Source organism: Poecilia reticulata, linkage group LG2 (assembly GCF_000633615.1).
Source record: "Poecilia reticulata strain Guanapo linkage group LG2, Guppy_female_1.0+MT, whole genome shotgun sequence".
Lineage (NCBI taxonomy): Eukaryota > Metazoa > Chordata > Actinopteri > Cyprinodontiformes > Poeciliidae > Poecilia > Poecilia reticulata.
Window position 1 is genome coordinate 30,539,939 of NC_024332.1, and position 27,937 is coordinate 30,567,875.

Here is a 27,937-nt window from a genome sequence, read left to right on the forward strand (position 1 = left end):
AGAAGTGATTATTAGTTTATTGATGCTGTATGTACCAAGATTAGCTTCTCTGAGAATTAAGAAAACATAGTTTTCTTCTGGTCCAACATTTAATATTTTGTACAAACATGGAGCTCTAGGCTTGAGAATAAAGGAAGCACTTCGGTTTCATGGAGAACATTTATCGTCCAGCCTTGCATTCACGCGTGACGCGACTCTGGATCCACACCAGTCGTCGCCACAGGCTCATCCTTAGAGTATTTACAGAGCATCATGGTACCATTCAAGCCAAACAGTCCGAGTCAGGCACACAGCAGCAGCAGCAGCAGCAGCAGCATTCACCTGGTTCCTACGTGATAAGGTTCTCATTTCTTTTCCTTTTTGACCAAAAAAAAAAAAAAAGTCTGGCTATTCTACTTAGTAGAAAAATGTTGATAGTATACAATAAAATAAGGAATTTAAGTAAAAATGCAGTTAACAGGCACATGTATAAAACTCATTTATACATTTAAAACTTTGCTGCCTCGAAGCTTAAAAGATTGATAGTGCTTTTATCTGGACTGTACAATATAATTGGAAACGGATCTCAATAATTATAGTTTCAAGATTTTTTTTTTTTTTAGTGGTAAAAGTGTTAGAATATCCGTTTTGGTCTCTTACCAAACTTGACATACCCCATCATTTAATTAAAATGGTTTTTAGCTGTAGTTAATGGAAACTGATAGAAAACTATAATATAAGAAACATTCTGAATATAAACCACCACCTCAGGTCCTGCAAGGAGGTTTCTGGCACATCACGGTCTCGGCATGAGAAGCTAGACCGACTCTCTCCAAATATCCTGTAGAGTCACAGAAGGACGGTTGTCCATCCAAAACGAATGAACAACTTCACACTATGAATGTCTCTGGACTGCAAGGAAGAAAAGCTACACAGGTAGAAAATGATAGAAAACTCCTCACAGCTGGCCAAATGATTTAAGCCAACTGTGTTAACCACTGTGATCTCCTGAAAGGAACGTCATGGAATCAGAAATACAGAATTTTTGTTTTTTTTTTCTGAACAGGGACGAAAGTCAAGGAAAGACTCAATTCAGCTCTGATCAGCAGATGGAGTCACCCTGGACCGGCAGCCTCCCACTGCGTCGGCCCTCTTTCTCTTTTTTCTCCCGCTGTTTCTCCAGCTTCTCCTGGGCTTTCCGCATGTCCTTCAGCTTCTTTTTGATAGTGGAGCGGTCACTTTGACTTGTCACGCCAAGTGCCTTAGGGTAAAAAAAAAAAAATGAAATCACAACACTGAGACAAACTATACAAATTTATTACCTGTATTAATTTACAGCAGGTCAGCTAGTTTTCTGTTCCAGTAAGTCAGAGAAGTTTTACTTTGGCCACAAGGGGGCAGCAACTATGAGACCAGAGTTTAGTGATGCTGTATCTTGGTTTTACTGGAATATTTTGAAAGTGCATTTGTTCTACCTTCAGTTTGTCGCTGTCTAAGTGCAGCAGCTGCTGGCCATCGATTCCCTTTGCGGTGAATTCAGATGTGTACTGATCCATGTTCATGCCCATTAGCCAGTGACAGACCTGCTGATTGGTCCAGTCGGAGATGGGCCGATTCTGCCACTGATACTCTTTCCCAGCTGGGACTGGTTCATCATCCAACGTCTGTAAAGAAAACAGATATTATAGATGGAAGTAAAAATACAAGTACTGCTGCTTTTAATCCATTGTTTATTTGCTTTCAGGCAAAATGTTTTCATTAATTTAAATGAATTTGAAAACCAAATCTAAAAGTTGGGCACCTGGAGGCTGTCAGCACTATTTTTGTTTCCTCCTACGGATTATACAATTTCCATTACATCAAAAGTTTTATAAGACATTCGTTTCCAGTCAGAAGTTTGCATACACTCATCATAGTCCCTGATTTTTTTCCAGGGTGGGATATTAATCCAACATACAACTACAGTGAAGTTTAAAAACATGATCTGGGTGTGCAAGCTTAAACTGTGAATTTTTTCTAATCCAAAAACCTGATTAAAATGATATGCAACAGGCTCCAATGTAAGTTTTGATGTGCATTTAGGATCATTGTGCCGTTGGAAAAAACAACAGTGTTTGTGTTTTGCACATAGGAACACCAAGCATGATAGACAAAACTGGTTGTTCCAACATGAAAATGAACAAATTGAAATGACTTCAATTTCTTTTGGTGAGGTTACATTTTCAGTCAAACTTGAACCAGTTTATTGATGGTTAAATTAAAATGTTGTACTTTCTCTGTAATTATGTATAGACTATTTCAGTCTGTATACATAATTTTCACTTCATGTTTATCAGAGTCATTTCAAAATTTCACAGTAAATTCACATCATCCCAAATTCCTGTTTTTAAAGTTCAAGGACATGTGAACTTTAAACAATAAATGGCATATCAAAAAAGGTCCAAATCAACGTACTTTTCAAGATGATGTTGAGTCTATTTAAATTTCTGACCAAAACTTGGAACGGATTTATAGGAGTGCACCGATTGCAATTTTTTTTGGCCGATCCACGATTTTTAAAATTGTTTTTAACTGCAAACGTGCAGAAATGACCTGGTGGGCCGGTCTATCAGTCAAATCTATCTCACTGCAGAGGAAAAAGACTGTGCTCGATTTTTAGACCTTTGCTGTTGTAGATGACATCAGTGGATAAAATTCAAATCTGTGCACCCCCACTGATTTCCCCCCAACTTGGTTCAGCAGCCGCACGATATGGCACTATGACTATTTCTGTGAGAGTGCTGATCAATATTAACAACAGGTGAATGCAAGCAATGTGATAGCTGAAATATATTTCAACGGGACTCTAAGTATGTTGAGAAAGCAGAGTAAAATCTTTACCTTTCTACTGAAGGGTCAGAAATGCTGCAAAGCAAATTTTAACTTTCCTAAAATCTATAAAAACACGTAAACTACAACATGTAAAAGCCGATAAACATTCCCCAAGCTAGTACACAGAAAACCAAGTGTGCATTTCTAGAAAAACAAGCGTGCATTTCTAGAAAAACACCCCCAAAACTCTGCAGCGTGTACCGACGGTTTCACACTGAGCTGCAGAGACGAACTGTATCAGATTAGAAGGTGAAAGAAACATCACTAAGCAAACAGGAAAAAACAGGACACGGCCGCGATAAAGCATAAGTATGCACCATCCAAATCATAGCCAACTTAAGAAAAAGCTAAGCCACGTGACTTGCGGCAACACAAAGCAAACCGGCTTTAACACACAGACATGCAGCGCTCATATTGTCTCTGTCCATTCACGGTTTAATCTGTGCTATGAAAGGGGGCGAGGCTCAAAGGGCATGCTTGAGAATGTCCCCTTTCAGTTGCATCAGGGCGTCCCCACACAGCTTTTGTGACCGCAACAACAAGGAGAGCACTCACCTCGCTGGAAGAGAAGATTAAAGTGTGTGAGCGCCCAGACAGATTGGGTTCAGCGACTAACCCAGAGGTGTCTGAACTGGGGCTGGCAGGGCTAGAATCATCTATGACTGAAAAACTCTGGAACAATGGGAAAGAAGGAACGCATTTACTMAAGCAACATCAACCAAAACACCAGTTTCTGTTCAGGACGACAGCTGAGGGAAGGGATGTTTTCATGGGGATTAAAAGTAATTACAGTGGTGGTAGTTAATACTGATTACACAGCAGAGTCATGACTGTGACCTTAAACATGTGAGGGGAAGAAAGGTCAGATCCTACAAACTACAAACAATCCACCACCCAAACTACACGATGACACGCTAAACTACAAGGAGGCCATTTCTACTGAGAAACTGCCCCCCTACCAAAAAAAACAAAACAAAAACAAACACCAACTCCAGGTATGAGGTAATGTTTTCTATGAAGGTATTTCAGCAGCAAGGATTTAATTTCATAAATGTTTATACGTTTGACTTGTTACATTGAGCCTTGCAGAAGTATTTCCACCCCCTTTATGTCTCTGCGTTTTACCCTGTTGCAACCACAAACGTTTATGCATTTTATTAGCATTTTATGTGAGAAGCTAACAGAACAGCCTGTTATTGTGAAATAGCAAAGTAATATATATGGCGCTTACTTTTTTTTTTTTTTTTTTACAAATATTAACCTAAAAAGTGTGGACAGCTTCAAGTCTTTTGGGGCCTCTTTCATCTAGAGACTAAATGGTTAGCCTGCTCATTGCTAACCTTTAAGTCTAGTAAGTGGAGAGATTTGATGTAGAGCATAATTATTAAGTCTAAAGATTTAGGATTGAACTTTGACTAGGACATTCTAACTTAGGAACATAACTTTGCTGCAAACCATTCTACTGGCAGCGAGTTTGGGCTGCTGGTTCTGCTTGAAAGTGAACTTTCACCCAAACACTGCCTTGTATTAATCTCCATCCATCATCAGCTGTTCCCCAGCTTCCCCACAGTATATTGCTGCCACCACCATGTTTCACTGTGGGTAAGGCATGGTCAGTGTGAAGTGTGTTCGATTTTCAGCAGTGTGTGTATGTAGCCTCAAAAAATATTTAAAGTTTATGACTAACATGAAGAAGGAAAAAGATTAAAGGGTGTGAATACTTTTGCAAGGAGACTGCTGCTGAGCATGGAGGAAAGAAAACAACATCCAAACTGGCAGGCTGTTTGATTTAATCAAAGTGACTCATTAGGATAATAAATACATAAACTTAAATGACACACACCAAGTTAGGCAGAATTCAAACGCTTTATATTTATTTACACATAAAACTCTTAAGAGCATTTTCCAATTACCCATAAAGTCTAGAAAATGACCCATGGGTTGTTTGTTCTCCAACCAGCCTGAATTCTTTCTTTAAGTAAATGCAAGAGGGGGAAAAAACGGGTAAAATTTGAAGTTAAAACTTTACCACATACCCACTAGAAAACAAGTGGTGAATTATTCCAGGGATGTAGGACTGGAACGGTTAGTAATACTGTGATCTAGAGTCAAAAGGAATAATAAAACGTGTATACTGTACCAAATCTAAAGAGCGACTGAATAAAGAGGACCAGGAGAGATTTGTCTGTTTAAAGAAACATGGTCAATGGAGACTTGTCAGAAAGCAAAGCAGTAAAGTAAGGAAACAGCCACAAAATCAGTCATTTCTTCGATAAGTGAAGCCAAAGCTTCAGCTCGCGTCTTGAACTCATTAAAAGGGAATTGTGGGAACAACAGCCCACTAAAGCCTGGGTGACAGTCAGGCTTTCCAGGCTTTCCACTCGGTAAATTTGCAGCATCACTGCAGATTCAGGCTGTAATATTTCTAATACGAACAGCTGGATGCTGTAACCACTTTCCCCACAGTAACCAAGTAAAACAAGTTGAAACATCTAATTACCGAATACACAAAATGCTATGCCTAACTATTGATGAGGAGCTGCATAGGACCATGTGATGGAAAAACACCACAGGACCCAACCAGAACAGAGTCACCACATTCTCTACAGATCCAAACACTTTGCCTAAGGAAGCCAAGAAGGAAGTTCATCCTGGCTATTTGGAATAGTTTTACACACAATATTAGATCCTGAGGGACAGGAAGAGACATTAAAGACAAATTAAATAAAACGCAGTGCCTACAATTTATCTAAATAAATTCACAAAATAGTTGTCTACCTTAGTTTTACGGTCCTGGCTTTGCTCACTGCTGGTTTCGTTTGCAGCATATGGCAGGCTGCTGTTGGACGAGGACGGCTCTCTGTCTCTGTCCCTGTCTTTGTCCCCAAACCAGGAGAAAGGCATACAAGTGGGGACAGAGGTCATGGACTCTGCAGGAGACAGGTTCCCTCCAGATTCCTCTAGTAGCTCTGCAGACCCCCTGGACATCAGATCAGTAGTGAGATGCAGAGTTCTGCTACTCCGACATCAAAAAAGACAAAAGCTACAATATTTCTCTGCTTCAAAGCCTCAGCTATTCAGCTGCTATGGCAACAAGCCTAAAATAAATCACCCTCATGTTTGTACCAAGGTTATCACTGAAAATGTAGAAATTGCAACAGAGTGATATACTTCTAGTGTTTATTTTTGAAACTAATAGCAAAATTAATAAAAGGTTTTGCCTTCTGAAAGTGTGCTATTTTTTTCTTTTCTTTTTTGCCTGAATCCATCTATCAAAATGCAGTGAATGCATAAAGATGATCAGACTGTTGCTGAGGCATTAAGGAAGCCCAGTTTCCCAGCCTCTGGGAGAATGACCAGGTAGGAAATGAACTCAGCATCTCCAACAAACTTGGACTTGATAGAACACAGAACCAACAGCAGGACCAGGACCGGAAACTTCAGAGCCTCTCCTGCAAACTCTTGAATGGACTTGGCGTCTGATATTGCATATTGTGCATCTCAAAGACTAGAATGTAGCATTTCTTAAAATACCGTTTTATTACTCTTATCTAATATTTTAGTTTGATGAAAAACATTTAAAGGTTTTTACTAATTCTGACCTTCTAAATCAACAGAAATGTGTTTGTGCTTATTTTAAATAATACATACATTACTTTCACTTTTGGAACAGAATTGCTGAAAGAAGTAGAAGTTGACTTCTCAATGACATTTTATCAATTTGAAGGAATTTGGATGCTAGGCGTAAATAAAAAAAAACATCTTAGCATTAAGAAAATATAGAATATTAGCAGAGTAATACCTGCTGTCCAAAGAAGCTCTCAGGGCCTCTTTCTCTTTGTCTTTTTTCCCTTTGCCGCCTGACTTCCGAAGGCCTCTGTTTTGATCATTAGGGATATTTGTTTAATTCTTTTTAGAAGGTGAGATCTTGGCTACAAATGATCAGTGAATAATTCAGATACTTGCCCAAAATCTGGAAATCGCCTTTTAGGTTTTACTGCTGTATAAGACTCACTCAACTCCTCTGTAACAAAGCAGAGATTAGCGAGAAGGAAAAGCCTTTGCTGTTGCAGACATCAAATCGGCTTCCTGCGTACCTTTGAGTTCTTTCCCTTTGCCTTTGGACTCTCTCTTCTTCACGTTGCGCATGATACCCTGAGGACAGTGTGGGGAGGACGTGTGTTTTGGAGAAGACAACGAAGGATTACTACAGCTTTCAACACTGTCCCCCAGTGACGGGGACAAAGATGGACTGCTGGACATCTCCAATTTGCTTTTGGAAGTATCKCCGGTCTCGCCCGGATCGTCTTTCTGTCCGTTTCCAGGGTGGCAGACGTCGACTGGCAGTGCTGGGCTTTCCTGCGTGGACTGCCGCCTCCCGGCAGATTCCTGCTCCTCCTGCTCGTCCTCTTCTTCAGTTTCCTGCAGGGACCGAGTTAATTATTTACAAGGACAATGCAAGGAAGTGAGAATAAAAGCTATTTATGCAGAAGAAAGCTCTGGTTAGATGTGTTTCAATGTTATGCTATCGTCTTCAAACTGATTTAGGAAAGGACTCTACTGTCTTTCAGAACACGTCTGTACGTTTAGAGAATGATGAAACACTCAAATATCACAACAGTTAATCAAATCTGCAGTCCATCCTGCTGGTTATGACACATAACCCTACCTCCATAGTGAGCATGCTGCCCATATGCTAAAGCAGAACAGAGGATCTTCAGAGTTTCAGACCTGAGAATGATGAGCGGGGTCAGCCAGGCCTTCCTTTAGTTTGCTTCGAGTTGGAGCCTGGCGCCGGCTCATCTGAGCCAACCGGCACTTGGCCCTCTGAGCGCTGGTGTCCAGGAGCGTTGTTTCAGGGACCACTTCGGTCCAGTCTTGATCTTCAACAGAAAAATAAGCGGGGCTTGCTAAAGAAGGGGGTTCACCTTCACAGATTTATGTTTTTGTGGGATTTTAATCATAGCGTGCACTATATACCCAAGAGAGAGTCAATGGATTGTGAGTTGTTGACCGAGTCTTGGCTGCTGAGTATGTCCTCAGCAGCAGAGTCCAGACCGCTCTGACTCTCCACAGCTGAAGCCCCTCTGGACTCCAGGGCAGCAATCTGTGGACAGAAGACGTCATGGCAATGTTTATTTCAGTGACAGCAGCAGGTTAACAGGTGTAGAAGCTTTCACTGTCTGACCCGGATTCTTACCCTGTTCAGCAGGCTCTCCAGCTGCTCCTTGTACCATTTGTCTTTTTCGTCCAGAGTCTTTTTCAGCTCCTCCTCTTTCTTCACAAAATCTATCTCTCTGTTGGGGATATGAAAAATGTTGCTCCAAGAAGACGTTTTTTTTTTTTTTTTTGGTAATGACATAGTGCTTTCAGTTGATTATTACTAAAACCACTTTAAAAAATAACAATCTTAGCTGAAAAAAGAAATTAAACTCACTTTTGCTGGTAGTCTTTGATCAGTTTCTTGGCCTTGTTGTACTTCTTGTCCAGGGCCTCATACTGAGCCTGATTCTCGGCTAATTGTTCATTCACACTCTTGCACACAGCCTGGGCTTCCAGCCAGTAATTCTCCAACTTTAGGATTTTGTCGTTGCTCTCCTCAATTTTTTGCTCCAGTGCAGACTGCCTTTCTTCCCTCAAAGATTTGTCCTCCTCTGATTTCCTTAGCTGCAACAAAAACACAATCTTGTACCACACGTTCACAGAAATGTTGGTTTTCTTCTAGCTGTGACGCCAACTGTGCGTTTTAATTTAAAGCTAAAAACCAAAGTCAGGGAAACACTTCAATTATAGGTGAAACAATTATTTAAAAATACAAAGACTGTTCCATATACAGTCTAATTACTGTCAACAGCCACTACATTCACCACCTGGTAAATATATTCATATTACTTGAACTTGGATACAGTTAGTCATTTTGCAACCAAAAACTTCCAATTTATTTTCCTGGGATTTTATGTGATGGATTGACACAAAGTAATGAAGTTGCATGAAATATAAACACCCAGCATGACGAGGCCAATAAGGAATAACCAGAGAAGTAGCTCAGAGGTAAATGGTAACGCTGGAAGAGCTGCAGAGATCCATAAAAAACCAGTCAACAGAAAAAACTCATAAGAAAACCTGTGAGCATTTTTCCACAAGTCATGCAGAAGAACAAACATTGGAAAAAGGTCGTCTGGCCAGAAGTGACCAAAGTTAAACTATTTGTGATGGAAGGTTACACCGCATATCTGCCTGACCACACCATCCTCACAATGAAWTAAGATTGCGGCAGTATCATGCTACCGTTTACCAGTCAGACTTGATTGCAAGACGGATGTAACACGGGGAAATCCCACATAATCTGCTAGAGCCTGYTACAGACTTGAGAATAAAGCAGAGCTTCAGCAGGACAAAGAAACTAAACATACAGCCGGAGCAACAGTGAAATGGCTTCAAATAAACATGTTACAATAGTCCAGACAAAGTTCATCCTAACAAATGAAAATCTGAACCAAGACTTGAAAACTGATGTTCACAGGTACYCTTCATAAAATCTCACTGACATTGAACTGTTTTGCAAAATTGACAATAATAGTGGTATAAGTAAAGCTAAAAGAAGCCCAATGTAAAAAAATATGCAGCTTTAATTGCATCAAAATGTGCTTCTACAAAGTATTTATTTATGGATGAATGCTGGACTTATTTTTCAAGGAAACGTTAGAAATAATGAACCGTTGTACTTCCACTTCACAACTATGTTCTTCTTTGTGTTGGTYCATCACATAAAACCCGAATGGCGTATCCTGAAGTTTGTGGTTGCCACAAAATTTGTAATARTTCAGAGTGTGACWACTTTTGCAGGGGATTGCATTTTTCTAATATTTGTCATGTGKATAATTTTAAACAAGATATGTAAATTTTTTCTTTTCCTACCTTTTCCTTCAGTTGATTTATTTCATCTGTAGCAACGCTGTGCTTCAGYTGCAGCTATGAGATATGATTAAAATTAGATAGTTTGTTCCATCTAATAAATCAGACACTGTATCAACAAGAAGAAGTTYATGAACAGAGAAGAGATTTGGAACAAAGAAGAGATTTGGTACCTCTTTGAACTTGAAGGCCATCTGAGAGCTGTTCATGTCCGTCGGCATGAACAAGGCCTCTGAGTCCGGCAGCTCCAACACCTCCACGTTTCTCCCTGGAGAGAAATTGGACCCAAGAATTCTTTCTTCTATGACGTCGTCGTCCTCGTCCTCATACCTCTCCTCCTGAAAGATATCGCTCACTGTGAGCTCAAACACACCTTGATGATCTCAYACACATTGAACATTGGTACAGCAATACTCCCAGAGTTTACCTCTTGCCTGGAGGAAACAACATTGGATTAGTCCACAGGAGTCACTTCAGGGGCTTGGCYAAGCATGTTCATGGCAATAAAGGCAAACATGAACAACCCACTCAATAGATAAGAYTRTGGCCGCACTCTTTCTACAACCACACACCTTTGTAAGTTTGTCTTTCTCTGCTCTAAAAAAGCCTGTTTAATCTCTGGATAGTCTCAATGTTGCAAAATTAGGCTCCTGTCGTGGCTTGAACTTCAGAAAACAAACATTTCCCAACTCTGATGGACAGATGGCAGCTGAATGAACATTTTCCAACAGCAGAGTTGTGACACATGGCTTACTCATAGGCAGCTGCTAATTTCCTGGATGATCCAGGGGGGGATTGGTGTGGGAGCGGTAAAATGGCTAATGCTGCGCAAATGTCATTACTGCATTATTATAATTACAGGATTTACTGTTGTAAACATTTTGTTTTTCATACAAASCACTAAACAAYCAGCTTAAGGGTCACTGTGAAGCTGACTTACCTCCTCTGTAGAGTGGTCGTARGGGTCGTCCAGGTGTTGCTGCTGGTTCCTCTCCTGCTCCAGTGTCTCACTAATGAGGCGGGCCACCTCGCTCTGAGTTCCCGGCTTCTCTCGACCAATCAGAAACCTGTTTGTTTGTTTTTTTATAGGAACGAACATACTATACAATGTAGTATTGTACATGTTGCTTTGGATACCCTACTACACAACTTTTTGTGTCTTTCACATTAAAGTATGCAAACTAGAAATGTGTTTTTGAACTCACTTTGTAATGCAGGGGAGTTAAATTTGCCTATAAATCATTACCATAATACAACTGAACTTTGGCCTCCTGTCTAAACYCTCACGAAAGAAAAGTTTCTCAACCAGCTTATTTAATTATGGTGGGATAACAGCAGCACAGTTTGGCAGCCACCTGGATATTTAGATTGAGGTTGTTCTGAGGGCAGAGGAGGAGTTAAACTGACCTCACTGTGCCTTTGGTGTTCTTCAGGACAGTTGCAGCAAACAGCTGGGTGACTCCCACCAGACTGGTCCCATCCACCTCTACTATCTGGTCATTCACCTGTATCCTACAGGAAGAGGAAGTTAAATCTGTGAGGAGRATTTTAAAGCACGTCGTTCTTGTAGGGTTTTGCACAGATCTTCAACATGAAACAGGATACATTAAATCTGCTTCAAAAGTATTTTCTCTTACTTTCTTTTGAGACAGCTTCTAATAATGGGATTGGTTTTTTTTCCATGTCTCTTATGTTAAACATGGAAACGATTTTCACTGTGTTATAATTCAGATAATAGAAAAAAAGAAGGGAAGAACGTATTGTGACGAGTCTAACTACCGCAGAATTGCCTTACCGTCCATCTTTCTCAGTTGCTCCATTCTCAGTTACAGTTTTCACAAAAATACCGAGTTTCTCCAAACCCTGGTCAGCTCCCACTCCCATTCCTATGATACTGATCCCAAGCCCATTGTCTCCTGCTGGCAGACAAAAATATTGATGTAAAAGGACAGACAGAAAGAACAGACAAATAAGCTGAATTACACAGTTTTATTAAAAACTGAAAATGTCTAACATTTGGCTTAAGGTAAAAATAAACCTGAAGTTTTAACTCGTGGTTGGTAAAGCATGCTAAAATTACATAAATTAATTACATAAATTATATGAAGGGATGAAGACTTAATGATGGATGTTTGTGTTTAAAACAGAGTCACAGAAAAGAGAGATAAGAAGCTAGTAAAAAGGAAAACATTTTTTCCTGTCATGTGCAGATACGTTTGTGGTTAATTCATGCTGCAGATCACTGACGTAGCTCTATTGTTTCCTTTTGGCTTTTCAACTTCTCTGTTATGGGACATTTAAAAAATACTGGGAGGCTTTAGTTGAAGTTCAAAGTTACTGGTGTTTTAGTAATGTTATCCAAACCAACAGCTGATACCAGATGCTAAGGTCTGCTTAGACTCTCCAATTATTAATTGTACGGTCTTGTTTTTAAAATACTGTAATAATGYAATAATGTAATTCCATGTTCTACCGTAGCTGCTCTCCTCTGCGGTGAGTGACGTTGCCGTAGGTGGAAGGTTGGAGAACAATCTGAATGTCACTTTCCTTACACGTTMCTCTTGAATTAACTTGCTTAATACACTAAAAACTTCCTTTTGTGACTCACCCTTTTGAATTTCCACAGGAAACACGTCCATTTTCTCCACTCTCTTTTCCAGCTCATATTCTGCAGACGCTGCAATGGGGTCCACATCATCRTTGCGCCGATCGTAATCCTCATTGGAGAAGGTGCTGAAGACCTGGGCAAAATATTAAAATAGGTTATTTGGATGGCTTCAATTTTTAAGCATTCCTTTTTCAGTGAAGCGAGGATGCATTGCTGTTTTGCTTTTCTTAAGAATGGTGTGATTACACTCACAATTTAAGCTCTTACAGAAAAATGAGCTACTTTGCTTTAATACTTGCTGAAAGATGGATAATGATCTTGGACCACCAACACTGAAATCCCCTTTCCTTTTCTTTTTTGAATATACATAGATGCCTAATTTTTACTCATCTGTCTGTTGAGACTGCAGCTTCACATATTTGGCAGATGTAATGACACTAAAGCATGAAAAGAATTCCCTAAAGATATGCTGCAGAGATGTCAGGAGTTGTGAAATTTGCAGGCGGGTTTCTCAAAGCGCTGGATGCATCTCAAAAAGACTTTTCTGGTTGCAATTACAAAGAACAGACATGCAGTAGTGAAGATCATGAGGTACTGCAAAAAGTGGGACACAGCTGTGGAGAGGTAATCAAGCAAAGATGTATGACAAATATTCCTCTCAGTGAAAAGAAACTGGATAATATGTAAAAGAAAAATATACATTTTGATGATAATTAGATTCCTAAAGATTGTTTATTATAAACAAAACATTTATCCAAGTCACAATGATTGGTATAAGACCAAGCTGTTCCTGCATTCAAAGTCTCAGAAGTCTGTCTGCTGAGTATGCTCTCATCACAGTCCCAATCCTGCAGGATCACATTGTTTCTGCACATGTTCTATGCACTTGGAGGGCCAAAAGGCTTGCAAAGGAAAAAACACACACAGTCTTTAACATAAACATTAGAGGTGTGTCGATCGATCAGTCACCGATCATAATTGGCCGATTTCCGTGAAAAAGTGTAYGATCGGTGATCGCCGATCACGGTCTCTTGTTGCCGATCACACAAACAAATTACCTGCATCTCATTTCCCAGCCTGCCTGTGCAGCTGGTCTCCTCTTTCCTTCACACTGCGCAAACGCGCAGCAACAAATCCTAAGCGATGAGGAACTATAACACACTGAGTGAATGGGGACGTTTGCGTGTTGTGGCGGAAAATTGAAGCACATCAAAATGCATCAACACGACGAATCTAATATGGCATAAAAACATTCCCATACTTGACGGAGTTTGGCTACATCGAGGCTCACTGCAGTAAAAAAGACATATGGTGCATCAGATAGCAGGTAAAGCAGCGCACAGCTACAAACACTCACCTGGATTAGCATGACGGTCAGAAAGCTAAACAAATAACCCGCAAAATTATTTAAGTCTTCAAGCTGCGATGTAAGACGCTGGTTCTGCTCTCGCTGTTGAACCGCTGCTACGCCCTGCAGGTAGTAATATTTCACAGACGGAGCGCCGCTTCTGCTCCACCTGGTAGTGACTCTCACACCAAACCTCTGTTTAAAGCTGCAGTATCTAACTTAAAAAAATACATTTTACATACGTATTATAACTTTCGCTGTCCTAAGATGAGACAGATAATCTCTGAAAAAATAATCGATCTCCTCCCTGCTCTGCATAATTACTCTACTCAGTCAGAAACAGCCAATCAGAACTAGCAGTAATCAGCTAGCCGCCATGCTATCAGGAAGTTTTCATTCAGTAACTCAGGATTGTTTATTGTAATGGATCCTGTATTTGCCTTTGAATGTTAAGTTTTATACTTGAATTTTTTTGGCAATGTTGAGAGGTTTTATTTTGGCTCTTTGCATCATTTAGCCTCTTCAGAGCCTTCATGTGTTATCAGTCTGTTAAAGATAGTATTACCAATAGTACAATTTGCACAATGCCCGTTTAGTTTTCTTCTTGGAAAAAGTGATTAAAAACAAGTTTTTGTCTAAATTAAGGTGAATTCATGGTTCCTTTTTCCACATAATGTAACCGGTATTGTTTATGATAAAAAACAAATAATAATTATGTGATCGGTATCGGCAGGAAAAAACCTGATCGGCACATCTCTAATAAACATGTTTGGCATTGTTGATTTTTCAGAGTGCTACAGAAGCCATAGCTTACACATATAATCCTATAGCAKCTTAAGATTCATTCCTCAGACACCCAGCAGAAAAGGAGCTAAATAATTTATTTAATCCTTCCTGGACTTCAGACCACAATGAAAACGCAAACAATTGCAAAATGGCCTTCAAACAAAAGAACAATCACAAGCATGTTTCAAGTCTACCAAGGCCTGGTTTCAGAAGATGTCCTGGAACCAAAGTGGCCGTCACAGTCATACGAAATCTCTGGCAAGATTCAAAAAACACACATGCAGCACTWAGGTGGGATGCTGGCGACTGACCGATTAATCATGTTTGCAACAGGTCATGAAAGCAAAGGGACTGCTCCTACTAAGCACTGAAGAAGCTCATCATGAAGRATTTGAGTTATTTCAGGAAAGCAATGCTTTAAAATGTCAGCTTGTATTTAATTTGAACAGATTACTAATCAAATTAGTTGCTATAAGTCATTTAAAAATGGTCTTTGTTTGAGTTGCTTCTTGCAAACATCTGTTAGTTTGGATACATTGCCAAAAGACCTGATTTCCGATGATGGATTAAGTAAATTTAGCTACTAATGTATAAAATTAAATACAAAAATTAATGTGGACAACAAATGTACACCATTATACAATAATGGTTTGGAACTATCCAAGTTATTCATYGACAGCTAGAAATAACTATAAAATGAATGTAGGAATAAACAATGTGATCCAGTAGCGCAAGCAAGTTGAAGCGCATAAGTATTGATGGTTAAACCTTATTGTCCTTATAATCTACTTTACCTAGAGAAAATATTTTTTATTATTTCCATTGTTGATTATAATAAATAAAGAAAAGGTATAAAACCACCAGATTAGAATTTCTAAAAAAAAAAAAAATTTATTCAGTTTAATTTGTGCCAATTAAAAATAGTGTCAMATTTCTGTTCAATAAATTATAGAGGAATTATCTAATGACCAAAAATGCCACAAAAAAAATAAAAAAAAACCCATTCAGCATGTTGCACTTGAACTTTGGAGTGTAAAAAACATTTTTTTTTATTAGATACAAAACAGGAGTTAATTAAATCCTGAACAGAGCCTGTGAACTGTTGATAAGAAAGTAGATTAGCTTAGCAGACTCCATGAGGAGCTTATGCCTCATTATAAGGATGAGTCAACAAAACCCTCCTATTTAGAGCATTGCTATTACTTATCTGGGTGAAGTCATGATGATTCTGTCCCAAAAACATCACAAGCATGTTGATAATTTGGCTGCAATATTTGTACTGGAGAATGACAGCTCTCAGTAAATAAACGACTTAAAAACAAACAGAGGAGTTTAATCTTTAAAATTTTTTAGAGTTAATTTTAAAATCTAAATGCTCTGAAAGCAGATAAAGTATAGAAATGTTCATACCGACTTAACCTGCTTATGTTTTAGCTCTTAAGATGTTACGCAATATTTTTGCTCAGAGAACGCAATTGTAAACWAGAAATGTTTCCTAACAAAGAGATCAGATTTCCATAATGCAGATTTAGTTTTCAAATGCATGCAGGTTAAATTTGTTTGGATTAGATTAGCAACACCSAAATGTGCACAAAAAAATTACATTATAGAATAAACCGCTAATTATCTTCAGCATCTGGTTGACGACAGACACTCCAAGAAGCAGAGCCCAGGGATCTTTTCTGAACCGGTTCTATACAGAAGCCCCAGCACTTCTGGTGACGCTTAATGGACTTTTTCATGTGTTTCAAAGGTGCCACTGGTTTGCATTCATTGAGAAGATGCACAGCACTGAATTGAAATGAAYGGAGGGCACGTTTACCTAATACCTGCTGGCTTTGTACAAAAAAAATCTGAACATATGGGATCTTCTAACAATCTTCTTTTTCTTTGCTTTGATTTGAATAACGTAAAAAAAAAAAAAAAAACATTCAAAAATCAACATTTAATTAATCATTCAATGTAACTTGTGTCATTTTCCTTGCCTAAATAAACCAAATGCATAAATAAACTTTCTAATATGTTCTATAAAAAAAGTTCTCGTCTCTTTACAAATTTCTTGTTTTTTGAGTCGTCATTGTTAAATTCCTCAGATAAAAGAAATGTGAATATCTAAGATATACTTAAACACAAATCATTTTTAGGATGTCATTATAACAAGATTATGATGATRRAATAAAAACAGCTGAGGAATCTGCCACAAAGTTAAAAATGACTTTACTGTGGAAAAAAAGGCTGCAGCAGTTGAGAAATTAATGAACAAAAAACAATCGTCCTCCTTCGGTCTCCCTACTATGTAGACATTGGATGCAGCCCAGAGCGGTGCAGACAGTAAATTTCCAGAATAACTCACCAAGCTCCATATTTTAATTGGCAAAAAAAGTCACTGYAACAATTTTATACTGAATAGTAGACACAGGCATGAAGACATAAATGTTAGTTGTTTACAACACTGCATGTGCTGGATGATTTTTGCACTTATTTCAAAAGATTAAAATGTACACACCAGCCCTCAGTCTGTAATTTAGGCTGATGCCATTTGTTGGATTCCATGTTTAACTGAGATTTCACAAACAAATTTATAGTATTGATTTTTAATTGGTTTAAAAGCAACCGACAAAGAGCAGAACACATTTGTTTCATCTGATTTTCACTGTATTTAAGTTATTTACTTAAAGGCAACTCTGATGACAAAAGTTGTAAAATTTCACATTAACATMCTAAGAACTAGATCAGGCAGAAATATAAGATTTAGCGTAGACTTTGTAATTAAGAGCTGAAAATGTAAAAGAATATAATGCACCAGTGCATTCGTCATTAGTGTTAGCTTGTAGCAGCTTGACTTTTACCCCTCATCTTCTCTTGAGTAGTTAGCTCTGGCTTTCCTGCTGCCACAAAATCCTAACACTTCCTTTTGAAAAAGGAAAAAAAAAAAGTTCTTTGCTGAAACTTGATCACACATTCACATCCTTGTTGGTAAGAAAGACAGAAAAAAATCAATCAAGTTCACTGGCTTTTTCAAGCTAAAAATGTCCTTAAACAAAGGTCACTGTCCCCTCTGATCACTCGAGCCAAATTTTCCAATCCCCAGTTCAGAACATGCACAGTCTGGATCAAATTTAAACCACCCAATATGTCTTTTTCTGCAGAGAAAACAAACATGTTTCACCGTATTTAAAAGCCAACTGTTTCCATTGGAACCATTGATCATACCGAACAGCATCATTTACATTCTAAACRAAACCTTTACACTAGGCTTTTAATAAGTTACTTGCTGATGGTTTCAGCCTTTTTTTATATGTCATGTTCTCCACTCTTAATAACCTGTGCCCACTCTGTTATGTTTTAACGCACAGACACGTCCATGCCCACACCCAAAATGAAACGTTTTCCATCTTTCCTCCAATTCCCCCTCATACTACAGAACACCAGAATGGGAAATGAGTCAGCAGCTGTGAGGAAAGGCAAACCAGAGAAAACCTATTGCCAGTGCAAAAAATAACAAAGGCTGTCYACTGGATTGGGGAGCATGTAATRTAAACTGAACCACCAAAAGACAACAAATTAAAACCTGCTGTGAGGGTGAGMTGGAGCAGGGGTGGCAGCCAGGAGGGATCACAGCATAGTCAGGGGGGGAAACAAGGAACTGGAGCCTGGTTGAGATCCTGGATAAACACCAGGAAAAGGAGCATATTATATCTCTAGTACTTCATGTGCACATGCCTCTAAAATGATAAACACTTGACTGAGTTCACAATGATTTACTGACAAAGTCGGAGATTGTTTCAGGAAGCAGGTATACAAACAAAAGATAATTGTGAAAGGCTTTCTATTTGTGTGTGAACTTGGTTTTTAGAAACAGAAAGACTTCTTTCGCAACAACTAAGACTTGCTCTGTCTGCTGCACTTCAATTTGATCCATGGAGCCCATTCAACATGATTGCAAGTGAATCTAAATATAAATAAACTGTGCGAGGAAATCCCAGGCATCTCAAATGACCAAATTGTTAGTGAAGACATTGTTGTTGGTTCTGATTAATGCCGTGGTTGACAGGTGCAAACGCGTAGCAAATGACGAGACATTTAGGTGAAACACGCTACAAACTCCAAAAAAATTAAATAAAAATATAATAAAAAGAATTGCAACAGAAACACACTGCAAACAGAAATACTGMAATCACAGAAAATAGCAATGAAACCTACAATGCAGCCCAACTCCAGCCGACGTTGGGCTAGAAGCGGGATTCGTCCTTGACAGGTTGCCAGTCCATCACTGGGCAACACAAAGACACACAGGACAGATAACATGCACACACACACACACACTCACACCTGAGTACCAATTAACCTAAAAATCACATTTTTGTATACCAGTAGGAAGCCAGAGTACCCATAGAGAACCAACATTCACAGGGGTCTTTCTGCAAACTCTATGCAGACAGACTTCTGACTCAGATTTGAAAATTGAAGGTATGTTTTCCAAAATGCCTAATTAATAACTCTGTCTCCTCTACTGTCAGGTATCAATTTTGCAAAGCTTGTGCATCGTAGTTTTCTACAACTGTACCTGTTCAATAAAGTCAACGAAGACTTCTTATGAACGTAATGACGTAGCACCRATTTTTGTTACTGCACTGCATGCATGTGCCGACTGTGGCAATATTTCCTCGTCTCAACAGGTTTAGCGAATGCAGCAGATAAAGAAAAAACAACAGGAGAAGAGCAGTTAAAGAAAAACAATGACACTGCATGCAATAAAGAGTGTATGTGTGTCTCTGTAAAGGGGTTAAATTCAGCCAGCGACAAATCTTTTAGTTATATAAATTAGGCTCTTTTTTTTTTAACCGTCAAGTGAAACAAAACCAGAGTTCACGTTTGCAAATTTCCAAAGTACTGGAGCACACAAACAGGTTTAACAGGTTTGTCCAAACATGGCCGACAAAAGGCTATTTTTGTCCTTGCTAAAGCTACTAAAACTCTCAACAGTTAATCTGTTGTTTCAGTAGAAAGTGGCAAGAGGTTAATAATCAGAGACATTTTCAAAGTGTTTACCATCAGCTCTAACCTCATGACATACAGGGTTAATACACAGCATTGGTCTGCCTGCATTAGTATTCTGCCCTCTCTTGTCACCCACCAGTCCAGGTGGCTGAAGGGAAGTCAGATCTGCTTTGAGACATTTTGGCAATGAAAACAAAACCATGACAGCAAAGCCGGTCATTTAGCTGCAGATGGGAGCCGTTATTTCTGTGCGGTTTTAATACAGATAGCCTTTGATAGCGATAGAACAATGATTTAAAGCGTTATATTAATCCGAGCATTTTGCAAAGACAACAAAGTAAAACATGTCTTAAAACTTTGTTCTTTTTGAAACAGGTGAAGCATCCACAAATCAGTTTAAAAATGTAAATCGGATTATAGAAGGTGCATGCTTCCTGCATGAGCAAAACTAACATTAGAATAAGTAAAAGATAAACAAATAATGCAATGAACTAAATTCCTGAACCACACCTGCTTCCAGTGAACACAGTGGTTGCTTGAACGAACCACGGTTGGGGCTTCCTGTTCTTTTATAGGGGGTGGGGCAAAGGCAGCAGGTGCAAATATTAGTTTTGACCTGTGAACTTTATTCTTGACTACCATTTTAAGTGTCTTTCTGTTCAATATGAAACAAATACTATGACAACCTGTTTAGATATACAACATAGCGTGCTCTAAAAAGCACTGCGCTCTTTGTCCTCCAAACAGGACACACCTACAGCCCGGCACGCTTCACATTTTATTACTTCTGACTTTTTTCCAGTACTAGAACATACAGAGAAACACTCGGCTCCAGATTACAAGCATTCAAGCTCATTTAAATTCTAATACGACCATATAGATAACATGCATTCCTGAAATGTTTTAAGGTGGGGGGTGACATGACAGAAGTAAATGTCCGAAACATTTGCTGTGGCCCTGGTGGTATTCTTTCAAATGAATGACTTAGAAGACACTGCTTTCTCAACTTCACAACTTCTTGTGGAGCTGCTAAGTGCTGCAACTCCTCAAGAAAAAAAAATCCCTCCAAGAAATGGGTCTGATCATGAACATCGTCAATCAATCTCCAGAAGTAAATATTGCATTTGCCCTTTACCATCGTGTTTTATATAAGTCTTTTACATTATTCCACCTTGTTGCGTTTGTGTCTTCAGATTAAACCAGATTTATTAACAGGTCTAAGACCCTTAGCTCCCCTGCTGCACTCATCCCTTTAAGACTGGGATATTAAATGATTTAAGATACCACAGCCAGAAAGTTAAAGATGAACTGAGGAAGTAAGGGACCATTGTTGGCAAATGTGACAGATATGCTCTTTAATGATCTTTTTTTCCCCATTAGGTTTTGGTTAATGTTTAATCATTAACACTTAAAATTAACCTAGAAACCCGAGGCTTCTGTTGCTTTAAATGATGCTCTGGGTTCTTCAGTGACCTTCTAGTTGAATCATATTAAAGAAATTAAAGGTCATTTTCATCAATGCCTTTGTGGATAGCGGTCACTGTGGTTTGCTGGAGTACCCACATCTTACAAAATGGCTTTGTAACCCTATCCAGACTGATAAAGGCAAATAACTTTTTCTAATAGGTCGGGTACTACATTTTTCTTCTTCTTAATAAAAACTGGTGATGCCYATATTGTATTTACATTGGTCTGTCTGACATGAACATTTGTTGATAATCTGAAACATTTAAGCATGACAAAAAAAAACAACTTTTTTTTATGGCAGCGGTTACTTTCTGCTTTTCTGTGATCTGCTACACATGTGGAGCAGCAGACRCTAACTTCATCTGGCAGTAGTTATTCTGTTTCTGTCCTTGAAGCTGTCTTCATCCAAGCTTTCCTTTTTAGCCCAGATACGGCTGTTGCATGTTGAAAGTGACTCCCTCCTTTCCTTCACAAAGAGGATCTTTCTTCCACACAGGACATCTCATCTGTCAGGAAGACCTCGGATACTAAGGGATCCAATTCTGATGTGAACAACAAGCACAAAGCACTTCTTCTCTCCTGGTCAGGTCAAGCTCTAATGAATCCAATTCCAGTGCCAACTTATGTAGTAGAATGTACTGTTAGTGGAGAGCTAGTCAGGCTACAGGTAGAGATGTAAACAGAGCAATACCTGTGACACAAACCTTTCGTCACCTCCTCTTAAGCCAACAGTTGAACCCAAACCTGGTACATATTTAGGACTAAAGTTTGGATTGAAAGTCTTCACAAGGAATCTTCTCTTACAAGCTACCAAAAGAGCAATATTTCACATCATTTTAAATTATGTACTTCCTCTTTATTGCTTAATCTCTCACTCTGCATTATACGTTTACCACTGCCACTCGAGCAAATTATRATTTCTTAAAGCAATTGGATTTGGTGTCAACCTATTTAYTGCAGTACCAAAAATACTACTGCAATGGCAGAAAATGCATGAGCTCAATAGGAGTTTCCAGATTTATGCGCAAATGTCAAAGAGACAAATGTCTGAAAACCATCTATGTCTATCAGTCTCCTACCTTACTTTACCATCACTAAGACTTTCCCATCATTTTCTGTGAGCTTTAGCATCTCAGCCATTTTAGTCACATACAGCAGTCTGTTTTTGTCTTCACTCTGGGTCATCTTCTGGTTCCCTCTCYCAGGACCCCCTGATGGTTGGGATGGAAATTGGGAGGGGGATCCACACCCTGTGATAACAACACATTTTGAAGGCCTGAATAAACATGTCAAACCGTGCTGGGGTACAAGGGAGTGTTGTTTTGTTTGCTTGTATTATCTTAATGTTGGTTAGATATTGCAGTATCTAAAAATATATAAATTTAAACTTGACGTTTGYATCCATCCAAAGCGATTATCACACCCATTTCAAAAACACAAGGCATTTCTTGTTGTTATTCCATCAGTGGAACGAACACATCTTCTTTAAACACACARCAACCTTCTATAGAGCAGTCATGCARGTTATCAGATGTAATTAAAGTCTTTGAGGGGTGAATAGTGTGATTAAGGTCAATTCAGTTCCACATAATTCATCTACAATCAGTATGCTTCACTTTCACTCATTTAATTTAACCTTAAGGTTAGGTAACCAAGAAATGACATTTACATAAGTGTCTAATAAAAAAATTCACTGTGTTGCATGCTCTACTGTCACATATGAAACTGTGATCCTCTGATATGGCCTAGGACAGGAATRTTAGAGACTAGAGACTCTTCTYTTGTTACTGGTTGTTAAAAACAGTCCGATTTTATCTGCAGCTCCATCTAAGCTGTAGTGAATGTCATATACTTCTAGCAAGGCTATAGAAGAGATATGATTCACTTCCAAACACCCAAGACAGCTGTGGCACAAAAACAAAACCAGCAGCCAAAKGGGGCATAATTTTTGAAAAACATGTAATTAAAGAATCATTGTTGAACAGTGTGAAAAAGATGTTTGTTGCAGTAAATCCACATAACTTAAATCCTSGACTTTTCCTTTCCCTCAAAATGAAGTTTCCATCACCTGAAAGCTTTGCCATCTGTCTCTAATCAGAATCAGGTTTAGGAATCAAAGGTAGGAATCTATCCAACTGGTCAAATATTTATCARGATGCAGAGCGTGACACCTGGCACTTAAAATATAACTGGCTACCAGGCACTGCAGCCAAGTAGTTCTTTGTGCCTGCAATTATACAAACACTGATTTTGCAATTGAATATTTGCTCCATCTCTAATGGGGTCACAGGTAATATTTCTCTTCTTAAGTGTCATCAATACTACACAAATTCAAACCAGCAGCACCAACAAATGAAAACAAGGCAGCGTAAATTCAGACAGAAAGCAATTTGTGCTATCAACATGCACAGATTCCTTGTAACCCCCTGAACAATAACAATTTTTCTGTCACGTCATATGAAATTTTCCCTTAAGCAACTACGAAGTCAGAAACACACACTAAAAATGTTTCAATAAAATCTTCAAGACAATCTTGCATGTTTGGAAAAACATCCACTCAGAGCACTCACTCAGAAGCGGCCGAGATTTTCTACAATACAGCATAACGCTTCACACGAAAACCCTGACTGCAACTTTTGCAATGCTATAGTCCTGGTTTCAAAGGAACTTTGCAAAGTCAACACTATTTCCAAAAATACTGTTACTACTACACTGGCCTAGTCTCCAAACTCCTCTCACAGCTCTCATGAGATTAAGGAGGTAGGCTGTCAAACCACCCSCCTTCCTGTTCAACAAGAATAAATAAACCTTTTTTTTTTCTTTTCTTAACAGTCACAGATCTTATCTGATGATAGATTTCTGCGGAGTGACGCAAGCACAGCAGACAAAAGCATTCATTCTCAGCCTCTGCTAATTTGCTCTRTGTCTACAGGGAACACCAGGTCAGACACCATTGCTGAGTCAGTGAGACAGTGGTTTATGATGAAAGTACTGTACAACATATTTTACATTTGAGCTGAATAACAATGCTTTACACGTAAACAACACACTTACCAAAATGGGATCTGTGGAGAACCTAATTTTCCTTTTTGGAGGAGCGTCATCTTCATCCGAGAGACCAATAACTTCATAACATTCATCATAATTCTCATAGATTTGATCATCCTCCTCGTCGTCTTCCTCCTCCTCCTCTTCCTCTTCCCTGATGACCTGGTCTACATCTCTATCATCCACAAATGCTGCGTTCTCTATCCCATACACCACTGGAGAGACTCTATCCAGAATGTTCTCCTCCACTTGCTTCTCTAGTGAATCCTCCTCCTCTTCCTCCTCCTCCTCCGCTGCTTCATCCTCTTCATTAGTGTCCTGACTCACAGCTAAGTTATCCTCCTTTTTCTCTAAGCCAAATTCCTTGTTATCTGCTGGGACAGACACTTCAGATACAGTGTCTGCCCCCCTTTGTGCTTCTTCTATAGTCTCTTGTGATGAGATTTGATAAGGAGAGTTGAGGTTTTGTCCTGATGGAAAGCTTCTTTGTAGGTCTTCACAGAATTCATCTTTCTGCTTGTCTTCAGTGATTTTATCRTCCTCACTGTCCGAGGACTCATTCTGTACCACCACCAGTTCAGCTCGCACTGTGCTTCCCCCTCTGGAGTCAGGTGATGAAGCCTTGATTTGTGGCTTGGGCCCTGTAGGGCTGAGAGCTGGGCCATCGTCACTTTTGGGTTTTTCCGGGTGTTTATTCCGATCTGCGTTCAGAAATCCGCCAGCTGACGGCAAAGGCTGTTTCCCATCCCTTGGGGGTGAACTCGATGGTTTACCACCATCACCGACAGATGTCCTACTAAATCTATCAACTGCTGGTGATGGGCACGTGTAACTGTGGCTAAGTGAGGTTGTTTGCTCTGATGAGCAAAGTTTTGGAGTGGCATCTGCTGCCGAAGATACATCGCCACTAGTCAGTAATGTCGGTTTAGTTCCCAAAGATCCAGATTTGCTATCTTTATTTTTGATGAGGACATTATTAACAATTGAAGAGTCGGTGACTTCTTTGACAGGAGAAGTAGCTTTGTGTGAGATGTCCTTGGACACAACGGTAGGCTGTATGTGTTGAGTGGTGCTGTGTTGTTTAGGAGACACCACTCCTTCTTTCCCAGCAGATGTGTTGTTGTCGTCTGAGTCATTCTCAGCTATATAATTTTCCAACCTCTTTGACAAAGGCCCTGCATTCAGCGACACTCTAGACACATGCCTTTTTTCACCGTCAGCCATCTCATCTGAGCAACTTTTAGCTGCCGATGTGGGTGTTTGCTCCAATTTGCCAGGACTCTCTTTGCATCCCGACGCTCTCCTTGCGTTTTTCTCTTCATCCGAGGCACTTCCGAGGGACAGACGATTAACCACTCTATTTGGGGACTGTTTYTCAGCTGCTGGCTGCTCCTTGATGCCTCTTTCAAAGAGTTTTCTGGTCACAGAAAACTTCTCCGCCAGAGCCACTTTGTCRATCTCAACATCTTCCCCCTTGGGTGTTTTATCTAAACTGTGGGATTCGGGGCTMGAAGCGCTGTTTAAATTAACTCTGTGAGTGCTGACTGGAAACTGCAACTTTGTTGGGGAACCATGGGGGGCGTCAGACTTTAAARTTTGTTTGACTTCTTGAGACTCTGGTTGCTGTCCATCCATTTGTAGAAATATGTTCTTGATCTTATTCACTCTGGTTCCAAAAGGCCTTCCCCTAGACTCATCCCGGCTCTCACTTGATCCGTTTGCAAATGTTTTTGAGGCATCCTCGGACTTTGGCCCATCAAAGGAGCACTTGATGGCGTGGAARTCAGACTTGTATGCATTTCTGTGAGGGGACGCGCTCCTCAGGCTCCTCTCCCCTCCTTTGTTTTCTGTTTTGATCATCTTGGTTGTTTATCGCTGCAACTTCACTCCAAAACAAATCAGCTTTGCAAATGTTTTGATGGAGAACTACAATCTGAGTTTAGGCAACCATTTCCATGGGTCCGGCAGAGATTTTCTGGAGCACTGTCCTCTCAATTCAAGCGAAGTCATCTAAAGAAAAGAAAATTAAAGTTTTTATTAATTAACAGACACGACACGGAATTAAGCAATAATTTCAAAAATGACAATAATTTAACTCAGTCACAATTAGGGCTGCTAACTGTCCATTGATATTTGRAATAGCCATCTTAAAAAATGAGAGGAGCTGTCGTGCATGAAATTGATACAGAATGGATCTTCTGTATTCTGTTTTTTAAGAGTCAAAAAAAGTGGAGGACCATTACTGATGACAAGAAATTTGAAACAGAGGTTGGATTGAGAGAAAAACAAGTTTTTTTCAACAAAATCAGATACCAAAATAAAAGACAATTATTAATTTTAGCTCTTAACATCTATTTTCACAACGAAGGAAATGAGTTTTATTTAGTAAAACAAAATTTGTTCATAATTACATTTATGATGTATAAAAATAAAAATTCAAGCATATTAGAATAAATATAATTGTTGTTGAGCTCAAATGTCTTAAAAAGGTGTATAACTGAAAATGCTGCTCATTTTGTCGACATATAGTTCTGATTAACTTGTGATGAATTGCAATAAATTACATACCCTGCAATTAACCCAACTAAAAATTTTAAATAGAGTCCCATACTACTTTTAGAAAATGGAATAAGATATGAAGTTTGGGAACTCAAGCTTTTCCCATGGATCAAAATATCTCATTCAGGTTCTTTGGAAGTGTTTATTTTAGGAGATGAAAACAAATAGAGCACAGTAGTTAATTAATTTCTTCTTATTTCATCTGAGAATAAAAAACTACTTAAAAAAACATCCAAATGTCACCGGGCTTGGTGGTAAGGTTTGCTTGTGGCTTGCACCTCTGCTGAGAGTGACGTCAGTGTATTTTGATCCATATTCAGTTTTCGYTGTTGCTATACTTACCCAGACCTGGAAAAACTATGAAATCAAATTTAATGTTCAACAGCGCTCAGAAGAAAGACTGTAAAGTCGTAATCCAACTAAATTCATGTCTTTTTAAGTTTTTCTGCTCTGTTTATCTTTAAAAAAAAAAAAAAAAAAAAAAGTTACGTTAGACTAGTTGTGCTTTTCTTAAAATAACTTTTTGTTAACCGCGAAAAGTGGTGGGAGGTCGTTCCTTAGTACAACCTTGTGAACACTAGTCATGACATAAAAACACATTTTAGACGGAAATCAGAAAGATTCAGGTGSAACTTATTGATTTTAAGGTTAGCTCGCGTGCACAACCGTTTGAGTGGATCTGAATAGTTGTTTGACTCCTAGCTTGAGCTAAACTTAAGCCAAACTACTCGGGCTCGAAAGTAACTTAAAAAGAACCATTTTACTTAAATCGGTAGGTTAACCTGTGTCGGTACCACTGGCAACTCCACCCACAGATAAAGAGCGACACAAAGTTCAACTCAGTCTAGCAAYACTTCAATAAAGCCCGAACGTTAGTACCTCAGCTTCAAACAATTCATTGTTGCGTTCCAAGTACGAGTCGTTGAAGTARTTCKCATCGGTCAAACACGGTCTGCTGTGAAAACAAAACGTGAACAACAACTTTCCCGGCCTCTCACCTAGTTGCGTTAGAGTTAGAAGCCGAAGAGCTCGTCCGAGATTCCAGTTTTGCTCCGGTATCAAACTTGTTCCTTCTCGATCTCCGCCATCATTCCCCGCTCCAGCGGCGTTTCCCTGCCTCCTCTCTTTGCACTTCCAGATCTGTGTGTGCCGCGAGCTGCGCGCGCAGTCAGCCACTTCCAGTCGGGAACGCAGAGATCGGGAGCGCGCGCACATTCCAGGACTGTAACCCACTACTCCTTTTCTTTTCCCCAGACCAGCAGTTTCACCACAGCACTGCTTGCATTGAAGAGAAATGTTAAAAGAAACGCGTGGGAACTAGAGCTCACGTTGAACTACTTAAAAAAAAGACTCAT

General features: G+C 39.2%; 1 protein-coding gene across 5 annotated transcripts; it reads right to left on the reverse strand.

The window, feature by feature from the left end:
- On the reverse strand, nt 1-27,763 carry ppp1r9ala (protein phosphatase 1 regulatory subunit 9A-like A). 5 transcript variants are annotated; one of them, XM_008399239.2, is made up of 20 exons: nt 27,581-27,763; nt 24,030-26,033; nt 12,374-12,506; nt 11,561-11,684; nt 11,173-11,277; nt 10,706-10,832; nt 9,939-10,103; nt 9,769-9,822; nt 8,288-8,517; nt 8,051-8,147; nt 7,831-7,957; nt 7,582-7,733; nt 6,948-7,272; nt 6,817-6,874; nt 6,653-6,727; nt 5,629-5,830; nt 4,991-5,035; nt 3,406-3,522; nt 1,455-1,643; nt 1-1,240 (listed from the first exon to the last, which is right to left on the reverse strand). In XM_008399239.2, the coding sequence occupies exons 2-20, from the start codon at nt 25,881-25,883 to the stop codon at nt 1,082-1,084; spliced, it is 4,338 nt and encodes a 1,445-aa protein (XP_008397461.1). In that variant the 5' UTR covers nt 25,884-26,033; nt 27,581-27,763; the 3' UTR covers nt 1-1,081. The 5 variants fall into 5 exon arrangements, with proteins under 5 accessions (XP_008397461.1, XP_017157857.1, XP_008397470.1 ...); XM_008399248.2 differs by having other exon boundaries at nt 1,008-1,240; nt 11,561-11,681; XM_017302368.1 differs by lacking the exon at nt 4,991-5,035 and having other exon boundaries at nt 11,561-11,681; nt 27,581-27,762.
- Nucleotides 27,764-27,937: the final 174 nt, after the last annotated feature.